Source organism: Entelurus aequoreus, linkage group LG13 (genome assembly GCF_033978785.1).
Source record: "Entelurus aequoreus isolate RoL-2023_Sb linkage group LG13, RoL_Eaeq_v1.1, whole genome shotgun sequence".
Taxonomy (NCBI): domain Eukaryota; kingdom Metazoa; phylum Chordata; class Actinopteri; order Syngnathiformes; family Syngnathidae; genus Entelurus; species Entelurus aequoreus.
The window spans coordinates 13,972,246-13,994,834 of NC_084743.1; the positions used below are offsets into that span (position 1 = coordinate 13,972,246).

The following is a 22,589-nucleotide window of genomic DNA, read 5'->3' on the forward strand; positions in this document are numbered from 1 at the left end:
ATTCGCAAGTAAATTCGCAAGTCAATTAAAAATCGATACATTTATAAAAACAAATTTAAAAATTGGGCAAATATTAAAATGACTCACAGGTATAAAACCAATTTTCTTCAAACAAACAATGCGGAAGTAAATAAAATAATTATCTAAAACAATCTATTTCAAAAAAAATAAAAAACTCTGCAAATAAAAAATTGATTCGCAAGTATGATATTAATTTTCTTCAATTGAAACATACGAGTTACAGGTAAAAAAAAAAAGAAAATTCTGCCGGTAAAAAATTGATTCGCAAGTATAAAATCAATGTTCTTCAATTAAAAAAAAGTCGCTAGTAAAAAAAAATGTCTGCAAGAAAACAATGATTGGCACGTAAACAAACATTTCTGCAAGACAAAAAACGATTCGCAAGTATAACATTTTCTGCAATCCAAAAATATATATATTTACGTCGATTAGAAAAAAAAAAAATTCCGCAAGTAAAAAAAATGATCCGTGAGTAAAAATAAAATTTTCTGCAAGCAAAAATATAAATTCTTGAATTTAAAAACAATTTTTTTCAATCAAAAAACAATTTCGAAATATAAAAATACATTTGCAGGTTAACTTACAGGTTGAGCTTGTTTCCCCTCTTCTCTGTCCGCCACTTTACTCCCCACCCTGCTTCTTCTTCTTTCTTATTTTTGGCAGCAGACGGCACCATGCGCAAACAACGGACGCGCTGAAGACCTTAAATGGACTCAGCAGCTTGTTTATACTCGTTGTGTTTTTATTTTAAGAAAACATTTTTTTTTACTTTATGTGAATTGTATTTATATAGCACTTTTCTCTTGCGACTCAAAGCACTTTACATAGTGAGACCCTCTTATCTACGTCTTCAAGCTACATTTAAACAAGTGTGGGAGCGGGTGGGTAAAGTGTCTTGCCCAAGGACACGATGGCAGTGACTAGGAAGGGGGGAGCGGGGATCGAACCTGTAACCCTCAAGTTTTTATACTTGCAGAAAATAGTTTTTCTGCTTGCAAATAGTTTTTGTACATGCAGACAGTTGTTTTTATTGTCTTTTCATTGAAAAAAATGGATCTTTTGTTCAATTCAAGCCGTTAAGTGTGAGTTAAAAAAAAAACATGTTTGTGTTTGTGGAGTTTTGGTGGTCATTTCACTCCATAATTTAAAATATGTTTCATCTTGTCGATATTTAAATATGATATTTATCATTTCTCCTTTTAGCTTCTGGTGGGTTTCGAGAGCGGCACAATAGTACAGTGGGACCTGAGGGCCAAAAAGACTGATTTCAGAATCTATTATGACGAGGTAAGGCAATCCACTGCACTTTTATTACCAATTATCTCTATACTGTACTCTTTATTACATTTGTACTGTATATTACATACTGTATATTACCTTTTACAACCAACTATCTGTATACTGTACTGCTGTGGTCCCCAACCTTTTTGTAGCTGCGGACCGGTCAACGCTTGAAAATTTGTCCCACGGACCGGTGGGGGCGGGGGGGTGTATTTAATTTTTTTTTTTTTTTTTTTTTTTTTTTACATAAATAAATACAATCATGTGTGCTTACGGACTGTATCCCTGCAGGCTGCATTGATCTACATTGATATATAATGTATATATTGTGTTTTTTATGTTGATTTCCATAAAAAAAAATAAAAATAAAAAAAATTAAATTAAAAAAATTAAATTAAAAAAAAAATAAAAAAAATATTTCTTGTGCGGCCCGGTACCAATCGGTCCGCGGACCGGTACCGGGCCGCGAACCGGTGGTTGGGGACCACTGCTGTACTGTATATTACATTTTAAAGCCAATTATCAGTATACTGATAATCTGATGACCTACAAGTTTTAGAAGCTGTGTGCTAAACAGATGCAGCTTTAGTCAAACACTAAGCATCATGTAGCAGTATTGCTAAGTGCTAAACAACATATACGAACATAATACAACACTTACTGTACAATGTCTGCTCTCACTGGGATAAAGACTGACGGGATGGTTATATTTTGTCATTTAGATGAAGAATTAATCTCAGTCTTTAGGAAAAACGCAAAACGAGCGCCTTTGTGTGTCTTTCTCGCCAACAACTAACAACAACAACACTACTAATCATGGCAGACTTCATGAGAGACAACAAAGACTACTTTGGGACATATAATGATCCAGAAACATATATTTTTGAGCCTGAATATAAGGAAGATGATCTACAAGTTTTAGAAGCTGAGTGATAAGCAGATCCAGCAAGTAGAAAAGTGCTAAACGAGATATACAGACTGCGAACATAATACAATAATCACTTACTGTACAATGTCTGCTCTCACTGGGATGTTTATATTTTCTCATTTAGATGAAGAATTAATCTCAGTCCTTAGGAAAAACGCAAAACGAGCGCCTTTGTGTGTCTTTCTCGCCATCTCCGTTTTCCCCTTCAACAACAACAACACTACTAACCGTGGCAGACTTCATGAGAGTCAACAAGGACTACTTTGAGACAAATGATGATTCAGAATATTTTTGAGCCTGAATATTAGGAGGACGATCTACAAGTTTGTAGTGATAAGCAGATTCAGCAAGTAGAAAAGTGCTGAACAAGATATACAGACTGCGAACGTAATACATAATCACTTACTGTTCAATGTCTGCTCTCACTAGGATGCCAGCGGATGGGATGTTTTTATTTTCCCATATAGATGAAGAATTAATCTTAGTCCTTGGGAAAAACGCAAAACGAGCGCCTTTGTGTGACTTTCTCGCCATATCCGTTTTTCCCTTCAACAACAACAGCACTACTAATCATGGCAGACTTCATGAGAGACAACAAAGACTACTTTGGGACATATAATGATCCAGAAACATATATTTTTGAGCCTGAGTATAAGGAGGATGATTTACAAGTTTTAGAAGCTGAGTGACATAGTACATATAATCACATAATAATACAATAATCACTTACTGTACAATGTCTGCTCTCACTGGGATGTTTATATTTTCTCATTTAGATGAAGAATTAATCTCAGTCCTTAGGAAAAACGCAAAACGAGCGCCTTTGTGTGTCTTTCTCGCCATCTCCGTTTTCCCCTTCAACAACAACAACACTACTAACCATGGTAGACTTCATGAGAGACAACAAGGACTACTTTGAGATGAATGATGATTCAGAATATTTTGAGCCTGAATATAAGGAGGACGATCTACAAGTTTGTAGTGATAAGCAGATCCAGCAAGTAGAAAAGTGCTGAACAAGATATACAGACTGCGAACGTAAAACATAATCACTTACTGTTCAATGTCTGCTCTCACTGGGATGCCAGCTGATGGGATGTTTTTATTTTCCCATATAGATGAAGAATTAATCTTAGTCCTTAGGAAAAACGCAAAACTAGCGCCTTTGTGTGTCTTTCTCGCCATATCCGTTTTTCCCTTCAACAACAACAACACTACTAATCATGGCAGACTTCATGAGAGACAACAAAGACTACTTTGGGACATATAATGATCCAGAAACATATATTTTTGAGCCTGAGTATAAGGAGGATGATTTACAAGTTTTAGAAGCTGAGTGACATAATACATATAATCACACAATAATACAATAATCACTTACTGTACAATGTCTGCTCTCACTGGGATGTTTATATTTTCTCATTTAGATGAAGAATTAATCTCAGTCCTTAGGAAAAACGCAAAACGAGCGCCTTTGTGTGTCTTTCTCGCCATATCCGTTTTCCCCTTCAACAACAACAACACTACTAACCGTGGCAGACTTCGTGAGAGACAACAAGGACTACTTTGAGAAAATGATGATTCAGAATATTTTTGAGCCTGAGTATAAGGAGGATGATCTACAAGTTTGTAGTGATAAGCAGATCCAGCAAGTAGAAAAGTGCTGAACAAGATAAACAGACTGCGAACGTAAAACATAATCACTTACTGTTCAAAGTCTGCTCTCACTGGGATGCCAGCTGATGGGATGTTTTTATTTTCCCATATAGATGAAGAATTAATCTTAGTCCTTAGGAAAAACACAAAACGAGCGCCTTTGTGTGTCTTTCTCGCCATATCCGTTTTTCCCTTCAACAACAACAACACTACTAATCATGGCAGACTTCATGAGAGACAACAAAGACTACTTTGGGACATATAATGATCCAGAAACATATATTTTTGAGCCTGAGTATAAGGAGGACGATCTACAAGTTTTAGAAGCTGTGTGCTAAACAGATGCAGCTTTAGTGAAACACTAAGCATCATGTAGCAGTATTGCTAAGTGCTAAACAACATATACAAACCTAATAAAACACTTACTGTACAATGTCTGCTCTCACTGGGATGTTTATATTTTCTCATTTAGATGAAGTATTAATCTTAGTAAATGCAAAACGAGCGCCTGTGTGTGTTTTTCTCGTCATCTCTGTTTTTCCCTTCACAAAAACAACACTACTAATCATGGCAGACTTCATGAGAGACAACATAGACTACTTTGGGACAAATGATGATCCAGAAACATAGATTTTTGAGCCTGAGTATAAGGAGGACGATCCACAAGTTTGTAGTTTGCAGACCCAGCAAGTAGAAAAGTGCTGAACAAGATATACAGACTGCGAACGTAATACATAATCACTTACTGTACAATGTCTGCTCTCACTGGGATGCCAGCGGATGGGATGTTTTTATTTTCCCATATAGATGAAGAATTAATCTTAGTCCTTGGGAAAAATGCAAAACGAGCGCCTTTGTGTGTCTTTCTCGCCATATCCGTTTTTCCCTTCAACAACAACAGCACTACTAATCATGGCAGACTTCATGAGAGACAAAAAAGACTACTTTGGGACATATAATGATCCAGAAACATATATTTTTGAGCCCGAGTATAAGGAGGATGATATACAAGTTTTAGAAGCTGTGTGCTAAGCAGAAGCAGCTTTAGTGAAACACTAAGCATCATGTAGCAGTATTGCTAAGTGCTAAACAACATATACGAACATAATAAAACACTTACTGTACAATGTCTGCTCTCACTGGGATAAAGACTGACGGGATGGTTATATTTTCTCATTTAGATGAAGAATTAATCTCAGTCCTTAGGAAAAAAGCAAAACGAGCGCCTTTGTGTGTCTTTCTCACCAACAACTAACAACAACAACACTACTAATCATGGCAGACTTCATGAGAGACAACAAAGACTACTTTGGGACAAATGATGATCCAGAAACATATATTTTTGAGGCTGAGTATAAGGAGGATGATCTACAAGTTGTAGAAGCTGAATGACATAATACATATAATCACATAATAATACAATAATCACTTACTGTACAATGTCTGCTCTCACTGGGATGTTTATATTTTCTCATTTAGATGAAGAATTCATCTCAGTCCCTTAGGAAAAACGCAAAACGAACGCCTTTGTGTGTCTTTCTCGCCATCTCGTTTTTCCCTTCAACAACAACAACACTACTAATCATGGCAGACTTCATGAGAGACAACAAAGACTACTTTGAGACAAATGATGATCTAGAAACATATATTTTTGAGCCTGAATATAAGGAGGACGATCCACAAGTTTGTAGTTTGCAGATCCAGCAAGTAGAAAAGTGCTGAACAAGATATACAGACTGCGAGCGTAATACAATAATCACTTACTGTACAATTTCTGCTCTCACTGGGATGCCAGCTGATGGGATGTTTTTATTTTCCCATATAGATGAAGAATTAATCTTAGTCCTTAGGAAAAACGCAAAACGAGCGCCTTTGTGTGTCTTTCTCGCCATCTCCGTTTTTCCCTTCAACAACAACAACCCTACTAATCATGGCAGACTTCATGAGAGACAACAAAGACTACTTTGGGACATATAATGATCCAGAAACATATATTTTTGAGCCTGATATAAGGAGGACGATCCACAAGTTTGTAGTTTGCAGATCCAGCAAGTAGAAAAGTGCTAAACAAGATATACAGACTGCAAACATAATACAATAATCACTTACTGTACAATGTCTGCTCTCACTTGGATGCCGACTGATGGGATGTTTATATCTTCCGGTTTAAATGAAATATTCATCATAATGCTGTCTTTCTTGCCATCTCCGGGTCTACGTCGGATGTCAAAGTTGACCTATTTCTCGGTTTATGTCCAAACACCTTCTCCCACCCAGGTGAGAGACATGATTTATAATCTAGAATTAACTTTCACCAACTCAGAGGCGATGCAGCAGCTCAGTATGTCAATATAGCAGCGTAAGCTAGTTAGCTCACTAAAAATAGTTCCTCTGCGTTAGCCCTTATAATAACAATATCGCTAATACTTGGTTACGAGACGTAAATGGAGTACTGTTGGCGGGTTTTTTTGGGATGTTTTATGGACGGAATAGTAAGCTGCTTTGCTAGCCGCCTCGTACTTGCCGTATTTTACGATTTAGAATGCATAAAAATAGGAAAAACATGTGTTCTTGAGGCAAAATTCCACCCCAAAAAAGTGCAGTTGCCCCTTTAAGAGTCATTTTATTTTCTTTGTTGCAGGCGATCCACTCTGCCAGCTGGCACCACGAAGGCAAGCAGTTCATGTGCAGCCACTCGGACGGCAGCCTGACCGTGTGGAACCTCAGGAACACCTCCAAGCCCGTGCAGGTCACCTTTCCACATGGTGAGGGAAAACAACAACAACAACAACAACAACAACAACAACAACAACAACAACAAGCTACACTTCCTCTAGTCCTGCAGAAATGACACAATTTGAACACAAAAATATGATGTTGTTTTTATTTATTCTGTGCTGACAAAAATGAAAACCCTACCCTGATAATGAATTGAAAAAGTCTCGGTTTATATAGCAAATATTGTAAAATGGCCCCCAGTTTAATCAACTTCTCAGCAAAGGTAATAAAACACAAAACTGTCTTTGCTCCAATGATAAATATGTCATCCTCACTGCTGGTGTGCCGTCACACCTCCCCATTCTCTTTGTAGTGTTTTGTGCAAAAAAAAAAAAAAAAGCAGACCCCCTTTTTTGTTGTCTGTTCTGCCCACGAGTCTCGCCGTGAGCTCCGGCAGAGACCTGTCAGTCACGCCTTGAAAAGACTACTTGTGCACTTTGCTGGCCTCGACAATGTCCAATGCACCTCACGTGTGTGGCCAACACCACCCCCTCACAGATTTGATTTACAAACCCTGGGTGTTGTTGATAAATTTGCATAGTAGAGTTTTAACTTGCAATTACAGATGTAGCGGCCGACTGTAGTTACCGGCGGTGGTTTTCTGAAGTGTTCCTGAGCCCACGTGGTGATATCCTTTACACACGGATGTCGCTTTTTGATGCAGTACCGCCTGAGGGATGGAAGGTCCGTAATATCATCGCTTACATGCAGTGATTTCTTTAGATTCTCTGAACCTTTTGATGATATTACGGACCGTAGATGGTGAAATCCCTAAATTCCTTGCAATAGCTGGTTGATAAATGTTGGTCTTAAACAATTTGCTCAGGCATTTGTTGACAAAGTGGTGACCCTCGCCCCGTCCTCGTTTGTGAATGACCGAGCATTTCGTGGAAGCTGCTTTTATACCCAATCATGGCACCCACCTGTTCCCAATTTGCCTGTTCACCTGTGGGATGTTCCAAATGAGTGTTTGATGAGCGTGCCTCAACTTTCTCAGTCTTTTTTGCCACTTGTGCCAGCTTTATATTAAGTATGGAAGGCCAAATGGGACAAAATAAGTAAATAAATATTTCAATAATGATGTAAATGTGTCATTAATTTAATATAATTCGAATTAAATACATAACTGTGCCATTAATTTAATATAATTGAATTAAATACATAACTGAGTCATTAATTTAATATAATTGGAATTAAATACGTAAACGCGCATTTATTTATGGTAGAAAAGCGCTATACAAGTACAACCCATTTATCATTTATTATTTATAATGTAAAATTACGTTGTATCATATCATGATTTAATTAATTATTTGTTATGTTTTTAACTTTTATTTACTGGGGAAATTGGACAAAATTCAATAAATTAATAAATAAATGTATAAATACTCAAATATATTTTTCATGAATTAATTGAACCGTAAAATAACCAAATCAATAATAAATTAAATTGTGAAATAATTAAATAAGTCATGAAATGAATAATTATATTATTAAATAATTACATTAATGTACATTAAACAGCTTAATGACACATGTATTAACACATTTATGAATGTAATTAATTAATCACGCATTTAAGTAAGTATTTAAAGACACAATTATATTAACAATTTTTTGTTTAATAATTCATTAAATGTGTCTTTAATTAAACTAATTAAATCGATAATTAAAATGTGAAATAATTAGTTAAATCATGAAATAATGGAGTTAATAATTAAATTATTACACTAACTTCTATTAAATAAGTAAATATATTTAATAACACGTTTATGAATGTAATTTCAATTATAATTAATGAAATACATTGTTGACACATTTAAGTTATTATTTAAATGTGTATTTATGTATTTAATGTTGGCCCATTTGGCCCTCAGTAATTCAGTCTTAAATGTCAGATGCTAAGCGCTACTACTGATAGATATTGATGAAGTATGGATGGGTTGTGTTGATTTTGTTGTGTGCTGCAGGTAAAATCCAGAAAGATGGCAAGAAGGAATCATGTAAACCCATACTCAAAGTGGATTACAAGACCTCGAGGAACAGGTCGGTTTGTTTTGTTTTGAATGAGAATATTTGGCAGGGTTAGTTCCAAACAATGTGGAACTTTTGTTTCTGTTCCACAGTGAGCCTTTCGTCATCTTCTCCGGAGGTCTTTCGTACGACAAGGCGGGGCGGCGGCCTACGTTGACCATCATGCACGGCAAGGCCATTACCGTTTTGGAGATGGATTTTCCCATAGTCGAGTTCATTACCCTCTGCGATACTCCTTATAATAACGGTGAGTACATGGGGCGTGTTTGGAATATCTGGGAGAGGATGGAGCTTGTTTGGAGGAACCTAAAGTAATTACTCATTATTTATCAAATCATCAATTATCTCTATTCTATCCTATCCGGGGAATATGCTTTATCAGTATCATGCTTCAAACCCCACTTCGAAAAGCTGTGCACTACAAAACGTGCTCATTTTAGCCATTAATCCCGACTTCATTTTTATTTTAAAAAAAAACACAAAATCAGCAAAATAATTGTAATAATTTTTGTTTTGTAGGCTAAAATGTTTTAATAGGTTGTGCTCCTGAGTTAATGTTTATTATAATGTATTCTTATTTATTGTGTTTATTTAACTTACTTTTTCAGTACCAATTGGTTCAAGTTGGTCAAAATATGTTATATGATTTTTTTTTTTAAATTTCTGGCAAAATTATGCATTTTATATTTTTTCTATTGCAGATTAAAAATCAATGTTAATAAAAAAATATTGTTTGTTGTACATTGATCTATATTTCTTTGATTTTCCTTTAATGTTAGTAAGGATACAATGTTGAGCAGAGGTGTACTTATAACAATTTGATAGATAAATGATACCTAAAACGTAGCGTGGGTGGTGGGGGGTACATTTTTAAATGATGGCAAGCGGCAAATAATTTACATACTATCAGCAGTTTAGTCACCAGAATTTTACCTTGAGAATCGCTGTTTTCTATACAAAGTAATACACTCTACAAACTACAAATTTAGACTTAGACTTAAAGACTTGGAATTCCTTTTTATTGTCATTCAAATTTGAACTTTACAGCACAGATAAGAATGAAATTTTCGTTACATAAGCTCATGGTAGTGCAGGATAATAAAAAAAAGCAATAAGGTGCATATATAAATAAATAAATATATATAAATATATATATAAAATAAATAAATATATATAAATAATATATAAATATATATATAAAATAAATAAATATATATAAATATATATAAATAAATAAATAGATTACTGTACAGATAAATATATTGCACTTTTCCACATGCGTCCACGTTTATGGATGCATGTTATATTGTCTTTCTTATTCCAGCGAGTTAATCCATTTTGGGGGGAGTTGAGGGGATAATTTAATTATGATGCGTTCAAGAGTCTTGAAAGGGAATATTTATGAAGTTTTCGTAAAAAAAAAACTGTCCAGTCACCAGAATTTTACCGTGATTTTTACAGTAATATGCTGTGAAATCCACCGTGTATATTAAGGCAAAATGCTGCCAGGTTTCTTGCATAACATTTATTTTGTTCTTACAATGTACTTCAAATATATATACTAATCAAATGCAGTTGTGTAATAGTATCCTGAGGCACATGTATTTATTTTCTCACATTTGTGTTTATGTACCGAATTTTCCGGACCATAAGGCGCACTGTCGATGAATGGTCTATTTTTGATAATTGTTCATATATAAGGCGCACCGGACTATAAGGCGCATTAAAGAAGTCCTATTATTATAATTGTTTTCTAAATGTAAAAGACTTCCTTGTGGTCTACATAACATGTAACGGTGGTTATTTGCTCAAAATGTTGCATAGATGATGTTTTACGGATCATCTTCAAGCCACTTTCTGACAGTCGCTTTTGTGGGCGGTCTTATTTACGTGGCTCACCTTCGACAGCGTCTTCTCCCCGCCGTCTTTGTTGTAGCGGTGTAGCGTGCGAGGACGGGAGTGGAAGAAGTGTCAAAAGATGGAGCTAACTGTTTTAATGACATTCAGACTTTACTTCAATCAATAACGGAGCAGCAGAAATGTGTCCCGTGAAAAACCGTCCGACCGGAACTCTCTAATAACTAAAGTTCCTCGGGTGAATAATGTAAACTCACAACACTGGTATGTTTTAGCGCTTTCATGGCGAGTTTACTGACAGATATAAGTAAGACCTTTACACTACTTTATATTAGAAATGGCAACAGCGGAGGATGAATGTCACATAACAAGAAGATAGAGAAAAAGAAGAAGCTTATCAACTACGGATGCACGCAATTTTTCAGGATTTATGCAGATCCCAAATACAGATCAGCAGGTACCAGAAGGTAAGAAAAGTTGCTTTTGCATAATATTACCAAACAAAACGCCAGATTATATGTCTTACCTTATACACACACCATAATAATACTCCTATGTTGAAGCACGGTACAATCCATCAAGCGGTGTGGCTTCATAGCTTACCAAAGTCATACTAAAACATTTTGATGGATTTTTGAGCGCCGTGTGTAATGTTCTATATTTTCAATGGAACATATAAACTGTTGTTGTTAATTGAGTCATATTGCAGTCTGCACCTATCTCTTATGTGTGACTGCCATCTACTGGTCACACTTATCATTACACCATGTACCGAATTAAAATGGCTTCGAGGTCGGTAAGCAAAACCAGAATTATTCCGTACATTGGGCGCACCGGGTTATAAGGCGCACTGTCGAGTTTTGAGGGGGGGGGAATTATTTTTCCGGAAAATACGGTCAAGCGGCACTCGATGTAAACAAGTCCGACTCGTTTGTTACCAAGATGGTCAATGAAAACCACGGGTGTGCATCTTTGGGCACCTAGCAAATCCATTCCGATTCAATTCAGAATCGACTCTCGATTCTACGTGATGCAATGAAGCATTTCCAAAACAGGTTCCCAAAGCTTCGTCTGCTTGCATCTTAGCAAAAATGAATTCTTATAAAAAAAAACTATTTTTTTAAGTTGTTGTTTTTAATCGATTTTAGAAAATTTGAATCGGGATGAGTAAAAAAACGCGATTTGGATGTTGTGTGGGGGGAGGTGTAGTCAGCGCTGCTTGTAGGAGGAAAAGTCACCGCCGCTGTCCATGGTACTGAGGACATGTGAGGGGGATGTGCTGACGGCGAGACACAGCTGGCAGGTGATTAGATTTCACAGGTGGCACGTGTTAATCTAATCATCTGTTGTCTTTAAAAGTAAGCGGCCGGGAGCAGAGGAAGAGAGAGGATTGGGAGTGACTGCAACGTCATGACATGCTGAAAAACATTTTGGAAAGATCTTGTTAAAAACATTAAAACTTTGTTAAAACCTGCACGCTTGGCTCTGGTGGAGCTGCTAGGAAGCGACTTCCACAGATGGGAATGGACTTTTTTTTGTGCAACCATAATGACAACTAGGGCAAGCTTTTGGCAAACAGATGTAAAAAAAAAAATGCACAAAAATTCTCTTTGTGTCTTTCAGAGGTCCAGGATCCTTTTGCAGTGGTGGTGCTGCTAGAAAAAGATTTGATCGTGGTGGATCTGACGCAGAGCAAGTAGGTATTTCACGGATAAAGAGCGAAGTTGTCCGAGGAGATGCTACCGTGTCTCCCAGAACCCTCGGAGGGACCGGACTGATTAGAACTGGAACTGGTGCAATACAGGCAATTGAGTTAATGATCCATTCATGTCCTGCAGCTTCCCGGTCTTCGAGAACCCATACCCTATGGACGTCCACGAGTCTCCCGTTACCTGCACCGCTTATTTTGCAGACTGCCCTCCGGACATCATCCCTGTCCTCTACTCCATTGGAGCTAAACACAAGAAGACTGGCTACAGTCAAAAGGTAGACTACTATCATTTTAGCTTATTCATTTCGAGGGGGGGTGCCTATATTTGACTTTTTAAAATGTTTTATATACATATATAAAGGCCAAAAGTTTGGACACTTTTTTTAAATCTTTCCTTTGTAATCCATTTTCTACCGCTTGTTACTCTTGGTGTCTCCTAGTCGCTCAGGCAAATCATATTGTCTAAAAATGAATTTTCCCATCGATAACGTGACCATGTTAAATGTTGATCCTGGCCCCCGGCCAAATTTTTTTAACCCAATGCGGCCCCTGAGTCAAAAAGTTTGGGGACCCCTGATGTAAATAGTCATGAAAATAAAGTAAACACATTGAATGAGGAGAAGCTGTGTCCAAACTGTTGGCCTGTAATATATATATATATATATATATATATATATATATATATATATATATATATATATATATATATATATATATATATATATATATATATATATACACACACACACAACACAACTACATCAGCAGATATAATATACACATGATACCAGTATTTTTTTATAAAAAAAAAGAAAAATTATTACTTTAAAAGGCTTAGTAGCCAACCTTTTAGCTCTTATTTCCAAAATTGTGTACACTACTGGATTGGGGTCTTATGGCCACTTATGTGGACACTTATACTGCCATCTGGTGGTGTCAGAAGAGTATAACATACAATGGAATTTAAAAAAAAAAAAAGTGTAAAAATAAGAATGAGCATGTCACTAAACATGAAGTACACGTTTGTGTACTTATGGACTAAGTACATCATATCAAAAGATGATTCTTAGTTTGTATTCTAATTAGGGTCCAATAAGCCCAAATAGCAAAGAGAAATAAAATTAAAAAAAACATGTAAAAAAACCAGCTTGGGCCTTAAGAGGTTAAATTAAAGGGGAACTTCACTTTTGGGGATTTTTGCCTGCCGTTCACAATCATTATAAAAGACATGATGACAAACTGTTTTTTTTTTATATATATTCTAACTTGTAAATAAACGTAAATAAAAGTCTGCTCACAGCCGAGCCAATGGGAGGTCCTCTATTCTGCCCCAAAACCCAATAAAAGAAATAAAAAACTTTTTGGACTTGAATATTAACAAGTATTAGTGATATTGTTATTATAAGTGCTAACGCAGTCGAACTATTTATTAAAAAAATAAATAATGTTAAAACAAACAACCTGAAGACTTGTCCAGCTGTTTTCTGACATATGTTATTCATGTTTAAATCAACATTTTACCGCAATTTAACATCCGCTCCAAATATCGGTTATCGGTTTCCTTGACGACCAATAATCGGTATCTGTATCAGCACTGAAAACAACATATCCGTTTTCATAGTTTTGATCCAGTGCCAAACAAACGTGACAGTTATTTTGTCATAATTGTGATTCAGCTTGAAAGCAACACTGTCTGTTGTCTGTTACCATGCCAGGAGTGGCCGGTTAGCGGGGGAATGTGGACGTTAGGCTCGCACACCTACCCGGAGATCATCATCACTGGGTAAGTCCCAAGTGTTGCATCACTTCTGAAGATTTGTTTTATGCTGCCTAATGTCCTCCTGAGAGCCAGTGTCCTCTGCAGTGGACATTTGTGTTATTGTGTGAACGCTCCAAAGCATTCCAAAACTATGGTTTTCTACACCAAAATGCATCTACTTACTAAACTTCTTCGACTTAGAGGTGACAGAGCTTTCGCCGCTGCTGCTCCCAAGCTCTGGAACGACCTACCTCTTAGTGATAGACAGGCCTCCTCTCTTCCTGTTTTTAAATCTCTCTTAAAAACATGTGTTCTGTTTGTGTTGTGTTCTGACTTCAAACTTAAAAAAATTCCCAGATTTCCCAGAATTTCCAGGACATTTCCCCCATTCAAAATGAATTGGCCAATTTTCAAACTGCCACCATTTCCACATTTTTCAACCGATTCAAACCATTCCACCTTCAACACATTCCACCATCCTGGAAATGTGAACTACCCTTTTTCCAAGTTCAAAAAAATTCCAGGATTTTCTATGATTCCTGTTTTTCCAAAGCCCTATTTCCACCCTTTTTTTCTGGCGACTACTCCTTCCACATTTTTCAACGCATTTCAACCATTCCACTGTCAAAACATTCCTCTTAATCAGGAAAAAAAACAAAGTGTTTTTTTGAACTGGAAAAATTCCTGGTTTTCCCGAAATTCCCGGAATTCCGTAATACCATTTCTCAATTCAACATGTTACTACTTCAACATTTCTCGACCAATTTGAAAATTTTGAACACCAACCATTTCAACTCATTCAGACCATTCAAGTTTTTTTTTTACCATTTTCATAAAAATGTCCGCGTTTCCAAAGATTCCAAAATTTGGGGAAATTTTCATTAAAATCAATGGGACATTCTTCAAAGTTCCACAACTCCCACATGTTTCACCCGATTCAAACCGTTCCAACTTCAAACTTCAAAAAAATTCCTAAATTTCCCAGAATTCCATGTTTTCCGGGACATTTTTCCCATTCAAAAATGATTTTTTTTAAATTCCACCATTTCCACATTTTTCAACCGATTCAAACCATTCCACCTTCAACACATTCCACCATCCTGGAAATGTAAACTACCCTTTTTTCAAGTTCAAAAAAATTCCAGGATTTTCTATGATTTTTGTTTTTCCAAAGCCCTATTTCCACCCTTTTTTTCTGGCGACTACTCCTTGCACATTTTTCAACGCATTTCAACCGTTCCACCGTCAAAACATTCCTCTTAATCAGGAAAAAAAACAAAGTGTTTTTTTGAACTGGAAAAATTCCCGGTTTTCCCGAAATTCCAGGAATTCCGTAATACCATTTCTCAATTCAACATGTTACTACTTCAACATTTCTCGACCGATTTGAAAATTTTGAACACCAACCATTTCAACTCATTCAGACCATTCAAATGTTTTTTTTACCATTTTCAAAAAAATTCCCGCTTTTCCCAAAATTCCAAAATTTGGGAAATGTTTCATTAAACTCAATGGGACATTCTTCAAAGTTCCACAACTCCCACATGTTTCACCCGATTCAAACCGTTCCAACTTCAAACTTCAAAAAATTCCCAAATTTCCCAGAATTCCAGGTTTACCGGGACATTTTTCCCATTCAAAATGAATTGGCCATTTTTCAAACTGCCACCATTTCCACATTTTTCAACCGATTCAAACCATTCCACCTTCAACACATTCCACCATCCTGGAAATGTGAACTACTCTTTTTCCAAGTTCAAAAAAATTCCAGGATTTTCTATGATTCCTGTTTTTCCAAAGCCCTATTTCCACCCTTTTTTCTGGCGACTACTCCTTCCACATTTTTCAACGCATTTCAACCATTCCACCGTCAAAACATTCCTCTTAATCAGGACAAAAAACAAAGTGTTTTTTTGAACTGGAAAAATTCCTGGTTTTCCCGAAATTCCCGGAATTCCGTAATACCATTTCTCAATTCAACATGTTACTACCTCAACATTTTTCGACCAATTTGAAAATTTTGAACACCAACCATTTCAACTCATTCAGACCATTCAAGGTTGTTGTTTTTTACCATTTTCATAAAAATTCCTGCGTTTCCCAAAATTCCAAAATTTGGGGAAATTTTCATTAAAATCACTTCAAAGTTCCACAACTCCCACATGTTTCACCCGATTCAAACCGTTCCAACTTCAAACTTAAAAAAATTCCCAAATTTCCCATAATTTCAGGTTTTCCGGGACATTTTTCCCATTCAAAATGAATTGGCCATTTTTCAAACTTCCACCATTTCCACATTTTTCAACCGATTCAAACCATTCCACCTTCAACACATTCCACCATCCTGGAAATGTAAAGTACCTTTTTTGCAAGTTCAAAACAATTCCAGGATTTTCCATGATTCCTGATTTTCCAAATCCCTATTTCCACCCTTTTTTTTCTGGCGACTACTCCTTGCACATTTTTCAACGCATTTGAACCGTTCCACCGTCAAAACATTCCTCTTAATCAGAAAAAAAAATTATGTAGTTTTTTTAACTGGAACAATTCCTGGTTTTCCCGAAATTCCAGTAATTCTGTATTACCATTTTTCAATTCAACATGTTAAGACTTCAACATTTCTCGACCAATTAAAACATTTTTAACACCAACCATTTCAACTCATTCGGACCATTCAAGTTTTTTTTACCATTTTCAAAAAAATTCCCGCTTTTCCCGAAATTCCCAAATTTTAGGAATTTCCCATTGAAATTAATGGGACATTCTTCAAAGTTCCACAACTCCCACATTTTTCATCTGATTCAAAATGTTCCAATTTCAAAATATTCAGCCTGTTTGGGAATTGTGTGCTCTACTTCAACCATTCTAAAAAAAAATTCCAGGATTTCAATTCAACTTCAGCATTGAAGCATTCACACGCAATTCCTTCAGGAATTGCCTCATCTCGTTGAATGTGTAACTCTGACAAAAGCTTTGGAAAAACAAGAATCATAGAAAATCCTGGAATTTTTTTGAACTTGGAAAAAGAGTAGTTCACATTTACAGGATGGTGGAATGTGTTGAAGGTGAAATGGTTTGAATCGGTTGAAAATGCGTTGAAAAATGTGCAAGGAGAAGTCACCAGAAAAAAGGGTGGAAATAGGGATTTGGAAAATCAGGAATCATGGAAAATCCTGGAATTGTTTTGAACTTGGAAAAAAGGTACTTCACATTTCCAGGATGGTGGAATGTGTTGAAGGTGGAATGGTTTGAATCGGTTGAAAATGCGTTGAAAAATGTGCAAGGAGAAGTCGCCAGAAAAAAGGGTGGAAATAGGGATTTGGAAAATCAGGAATCATGGAAAATCCTGGAATTGTTTTGAACTTGGAAAAAGGGTACTTTACATTTCCAGGATGGTGGAATGTGTTGAAGGTGGAATGGTTTGAATCGGTTGAAAATGCGTTGAAAAATGTGCAAGGAGAAGTCGCCAGAAAAAAGGGTGGAAATAGGGATTTGGAAAATCAGGAATCATGGAAAATCCTGGAATTGTTTTGAACTTGGAAAAAAGGCACTTTACATTTCCAGGATGGTGGAATGTGTTGAAGGTGGAATGGTTTGAATCGGTTGAAAAATGTGGAAATGGTGGAAGTTTTAAAAATGGCCAATTCATTTTGAATGGGAAAAATGTCCCGGAAAACCTGGAATTCTGGGAAATTTGGGAATTTTTTAAGTTTGAAGTTGGAACGGTTTGAATCGGGTGAAACATGTGGGAGTTGTGGAACTTTGAAGAATGTCCCATTGATTTTTAATGAAAATTTCCCCAAATTTTGGAATTTTGAGAAACGCGGGAATTTTTATGAAAATGAAAAAACTTGAATGGTCTGAATGAGTTGAAATGGTTGGTGTTCAAAATTTTCAAATTGGTCGAGAAATGTTGAAGTAGTAACATGTTGATTTGAGAAATGGTATCACGGAATTCCGGGAATTTCGGGAAAACCAGGAATTTTTCCAGTTCAAAAAAACACTTTGTTTTTTGTCCTGATTAAGAGGAATGTTTTGACAGTGGAATGGTTGAAATGCGTTGAAAAATGTGGAAGGAGTAGTCGCCAGAAAAAAAAGGGGGGAAATAGGGCTTTGGAAAAACAGGGATCATAGAAAATCCTGGAATTTTTTTGAACTTGGAGGAAGAGTAGTTCACATTTCCAGGATGGTGGAATGTGTTGAAGGTTGAAATGGCTTGAATCGGTTGAAAAATGTGGAAATGGTGGAAGTTTGAAAAATGGCCAATTCATTTTGAATGGGAAAAATGTCCCGGAAAACCTCGAATTCTGGGAAATTTGGGAATTAGACTAAAAACTAAAGTCCACTTCAAAGGATGCTGGTTCTGTGGAGGATACACACCTGTGTGAAGTTGACCCTTTTACCTTGTCAGAATCTCCCCAAACCTGTCTCAATTTTTTTTTTGTCTAAATATTACTGTTTTGTTTTGTTTTTTGTTATTATGGTTTTAGGATTCATAACCAGCCCCATAAAACTTTAATAACATAAAAACTATAATAAATAGAAAAAAAAATTCCAGCACAAACTTGCCAAAAAAACGATTGAAAGAAGTTTGGGGAGATCGTGACAAGGTGGGAGGGCTGGTTATGAATCATAAAAAGTTAATAACAATAAAAAGATAATAGCTTGACTAAAAAATGTCGCAGCACAAATCAATGTTAGACGTTTTGGTGACTTTGACAAGATTTAAGAACATTTCTTAAATATAAAAACCGTGCTTTCAGAGAAGCTCAGAAGACTATGAAGAACTGTTCCAAAATTAGGGCTGTCGAACAATTTAAGTATTGAATCGCAACAATCAAAGTTTGTTCATAGTTAACTCAAAAATGAATCATGATTGATCGCAAATGAATATAATTGTATTAATAAGTGTACCCAAGACAGATAATGTTCAAGTTTTTATTACCATGACTAGTAAAACTTTAGCCCTGCGATGACGTGGCGACTTGTCCAGGGGTGTACCCCGCCTTCCGCCCGAATGCAGCTGAGGTAGGCTCCAGCACCCCCGCGGTAGGAAATGGATGGATGGATGGATAGTAAAACTTTGCTTAAATGTTTTTAAATGTTATGCTTTTTTAAACAGCTCAACACAAAAAGGACATGAACACACTTTTAATTATGATTAAGAAAACATACCTCAAGTGTGTTCGTGTCTTGCCAGATTTTTGTATTTTGTAGGAATACAGAATTTGTATTCCTGCTGTAGGAGCACTTGCATTCAGAGGAGGCGCTACACTTCCATGTTTAGATACCAGTTTTAGACGACAGTTTCATGCATTATTAACACAAAATGTGGATTGTGTTAACATAAAAACTGTAAAAAATTAATAACATAAACCAGGCCTGAGGGGCTGGTTATGGATCATAAAACATTAAATAGATAAAAACCATAATAGTTTGACAAAAACATTTTGCAGCACAAATGAATGTGACAATTTAGGGGAGGTTGTGACAAGGTGGGGCGACTGGTCATGAATAACAACACGTTAATAACACAAAAACGGTAATATACCAAAAAAAATACAAATCCTGCTGTAGGAGCACTTGCATTCAGAGGAGGAGCTACACTTCCATGTTTGGATACCAGTTTCATGCATTAATAACACACAATGTGGATTGTATTAATAACATAAAAACTGTAAAACGTTAATAACATAAACCAGGCCTGAGGGGCTGGTTATGGATCATAAAACATTAAATAGATAAAAAAACGTAATAGTTTGACAAAAACATTTTGCAGCACAAATGAATGTGACAAGTTAGGGGAGGTTTTGACAAGGTGGGGGCGACTGGTCATGAATAACAACATGTTAATAACACAAAAACGGTAATATACCAAAAAAAAAATACAAATCCTGCTGTAGGAGCACTTGCATTCAGAGGAGGAGCTACACTTCCATGTTTAGATACAAGTTTCATGCATTAATAACACAAATTGTGGATTGTATTAATAACATAAAAACTGTAAAATGTTAACATAAACCAGGCCCGAGGGGCTGGTTATGGATCATAAAACATTAAATAGATAAAAACCATAATAGTTTGACAAAAACTTTTTGCAGCACAAATGAATGTGACAAGTTTGGGGAGGTTTTGACAAGGTGGAGATGAATAACAAGACGTTTATAACACAAAAACGGTAATGTACCAAAAATAATACAAATCCTGCTGTAGGAGCACTTGCATTTAGAGGAGGAGCTACACTGTTTAGATACCAGTTTCATGCATTATTAACACAAAATGTGGATTGTATTAATAACATAAAAACTGTAAAACGTTAATAACATAAACCAGGCCTGAGGGGCTGGTTATGGATCATAAAACATCAAATAAATAAAAACCATAATAATTTGACAAAACATTTTGCAGCACCAATGAATGTGACAAGTTAGGGGAGGTTTTGACAAGGTGGAGATGAATAACAAGAAGTTAATAACACAAAAACGGTAATACACCAAAAATAATACAAATCCTGCTGTAGGAGCACTTGCATTCAGAGGAGGAGCTACACTTCCATACCAGTTTCATGCATTAATAACACAAAATGTCGATTGTATTAATAACATAAAAACTGTAAAATGTTAATAACATAAACCAGGCCTGAGGGGCTGGTTATGGATCACAAAACATTAAATATATAGAAACAATAATAGTTTGACAAAAACATTTTGCAGCACAAATGAATGTGACAAGTTTGGGGAGGTTTTGACAAGGTGGGGCGACTGGTCATGAATAACAACACGTTAATAACACAAAAACAATAATAGGCCAAACAAAAATGAAAATCCTGCTGTAGGAGCACTTGCATTCAGAGGAGGAGCTACACTTCCATGTTTAGATACCAGTTTCATGCATTATAAACATAAAATGTGGATTGTATTAATAACATAAAAACTGTAAAACATTAATAACATAAACCAGGCCTGAGGGGCTGGTTATGGATCATAAAACGTTAAATAGATAAAAACCATAATAGTTTGACAAAAACATTTTGCAGCACAAATTAACGTGACAAGTTAGGGGAGGTTTTGACAAGATGGAGATGAATAACAAGACGTTAATAACACAAAAACGGTAATATACCAAAAATAATACAAATCCTGCTGTAGGGGCACTTGCATTCAGAGGAGGAGCTACACTTCCATACCAGTTTCATGCATTAATAACACAAAATGTGGATTGTATAAATAACATAAAAACTGTAAAACGTTAATATCATAAACCAGGCCTGAGGGGCTGGTTATGGATCACAAAACATTAAATATATACAAACTATAATAGTTTGACAAAAACATTTTGCAGCACAAATGAATGTGACAAGTTAGGGTAGGATTTGACAAGGTGGTGCGACTGGTTATGAATAACAACACGTTAATAACACATCACAAACGTGGCAAAAAAGGAATAGGACAAGTTTGTAGAGGTATTGACAAGGTAGGTGAGGCTGGTTATGAACAATAAAACGTAAATACACTAAAAATAATTTGGCAGCGTACAACTTGAGAGGTACTACGGCCCCCGTTTTACACATTGTTGTTGAGTAGTTATCGCTCGTCACTTCATGAATAGTCCTCCATTAGATATCCAGTTCTGGCCAGGCTGAGAGAAATGTGCTGTATCACCAGCAGTGTTCCATGGGAGTGTGCACTTCATCTATAAGAGGTCCAGATGATATTGATTTGCATTTGTAGGCTTTTACAATTTTAGATGTGGGACGTGTGCCAAGGCCAGCATCAAGAGCACAGAGTGGGGCCATGCTGCGCTCTAAAAGCTTGGCAGGGACGCTAAACCTTTCTGAAGCAAACACGCAAGCTGCTCTTTGCTGCATGACTCTGCAGTCTTTTGTTTTTGTTTTTTTGCATACTTGGTTCATTTACTGTAAATACCCCGCATGTTTTGACCCCGACTAGATCAGGACTTTAGTTGCCTTTTGTTATGAGAAGAAAGCGACTATCAACATCGGTCTTCTTTTTACTTTTTAAGGCCAAGGCAAGTGTTGCCTTAATGGAGGGCCCATATTTTAGGGCACCAAGGCTAACATTATTTTCTCTCAAGGTATATACTGTGTGTATATATATATATATATATATATATATGTATATATATATATATATATATATATATATATATATATATATATATATATATATATATATATATAGTCGAGGTTTCCATTATATAGTGCTCAATACCGTGGAAAAGCGGGATATGTATGTATGTATATATGTATGTATATATATGTATATATATATGTGTATATATGTATATATATATATATATATCCCGCTTTTCCACGGTATTGAGTACTATATAATGGATATATATATACATATATATATATATGTATATATGTTAGGTCAGGAAAAAACACAGAGGCTATATCATCCCCACAAGCCTGTTTCGCAGTATTCCCTGATATTCCGGATTTTAAAATCAGAGGAAACCTGCAAAACAGGCTTGTAGGGATGATATAGCCTCTGTTTTTTCCTGACCTAACATGTATATATATATATATATAATGTGTA

General features: G+C 36.0%; 1 protein-coding gene across 8 annotated transcripts in view; it reads left to right on the forward strand.

The window, feature by feature from the left end:
* The window catches only part of stxbp5l (syntaxin binding protein 5L), a 516,749-nt gene that overhangs the window by 379,901 nt on the left and 114,259 nt on the right, over positions 1 to 22,589 (forward strand). For all 8 annotated transcript variants that reach the window (XM_062067482.1, XM_062067484.1, XM_062067485.1 and 5 more), the window contains 7 exons: positions 1,225 to 1,308; positions 6,528 to 6,651; positions 8,635 to 8,710; positions 8,791 to 8,945; positions 12,179 to 12,251; positions 12,394 to 12,541; positions 13,982 to 14,049. In XM_062067482.1, the coding sequence (XP_061923466.1) occupies positions 1,225 to 1,308; positions 6,528 to 6,651; positions 8,635 to 8,710; positions 8,791 to 8,945; positions 12,179 to 12,251; positions 12,394 to 12,541; positions 13,982 to 14,049 (728 nt within the window). The remainder of the gene's footprint in view (positions 1 to 1,224; positions 1,309 to 6,527; positions 6,652 to 8,634; positions 8,711 to 8,790; positions 8,946 to 12,178; positions 12,252 to 12,393; positions 12,542 to 13,981; positions 14,050 to 22,589) is intronic.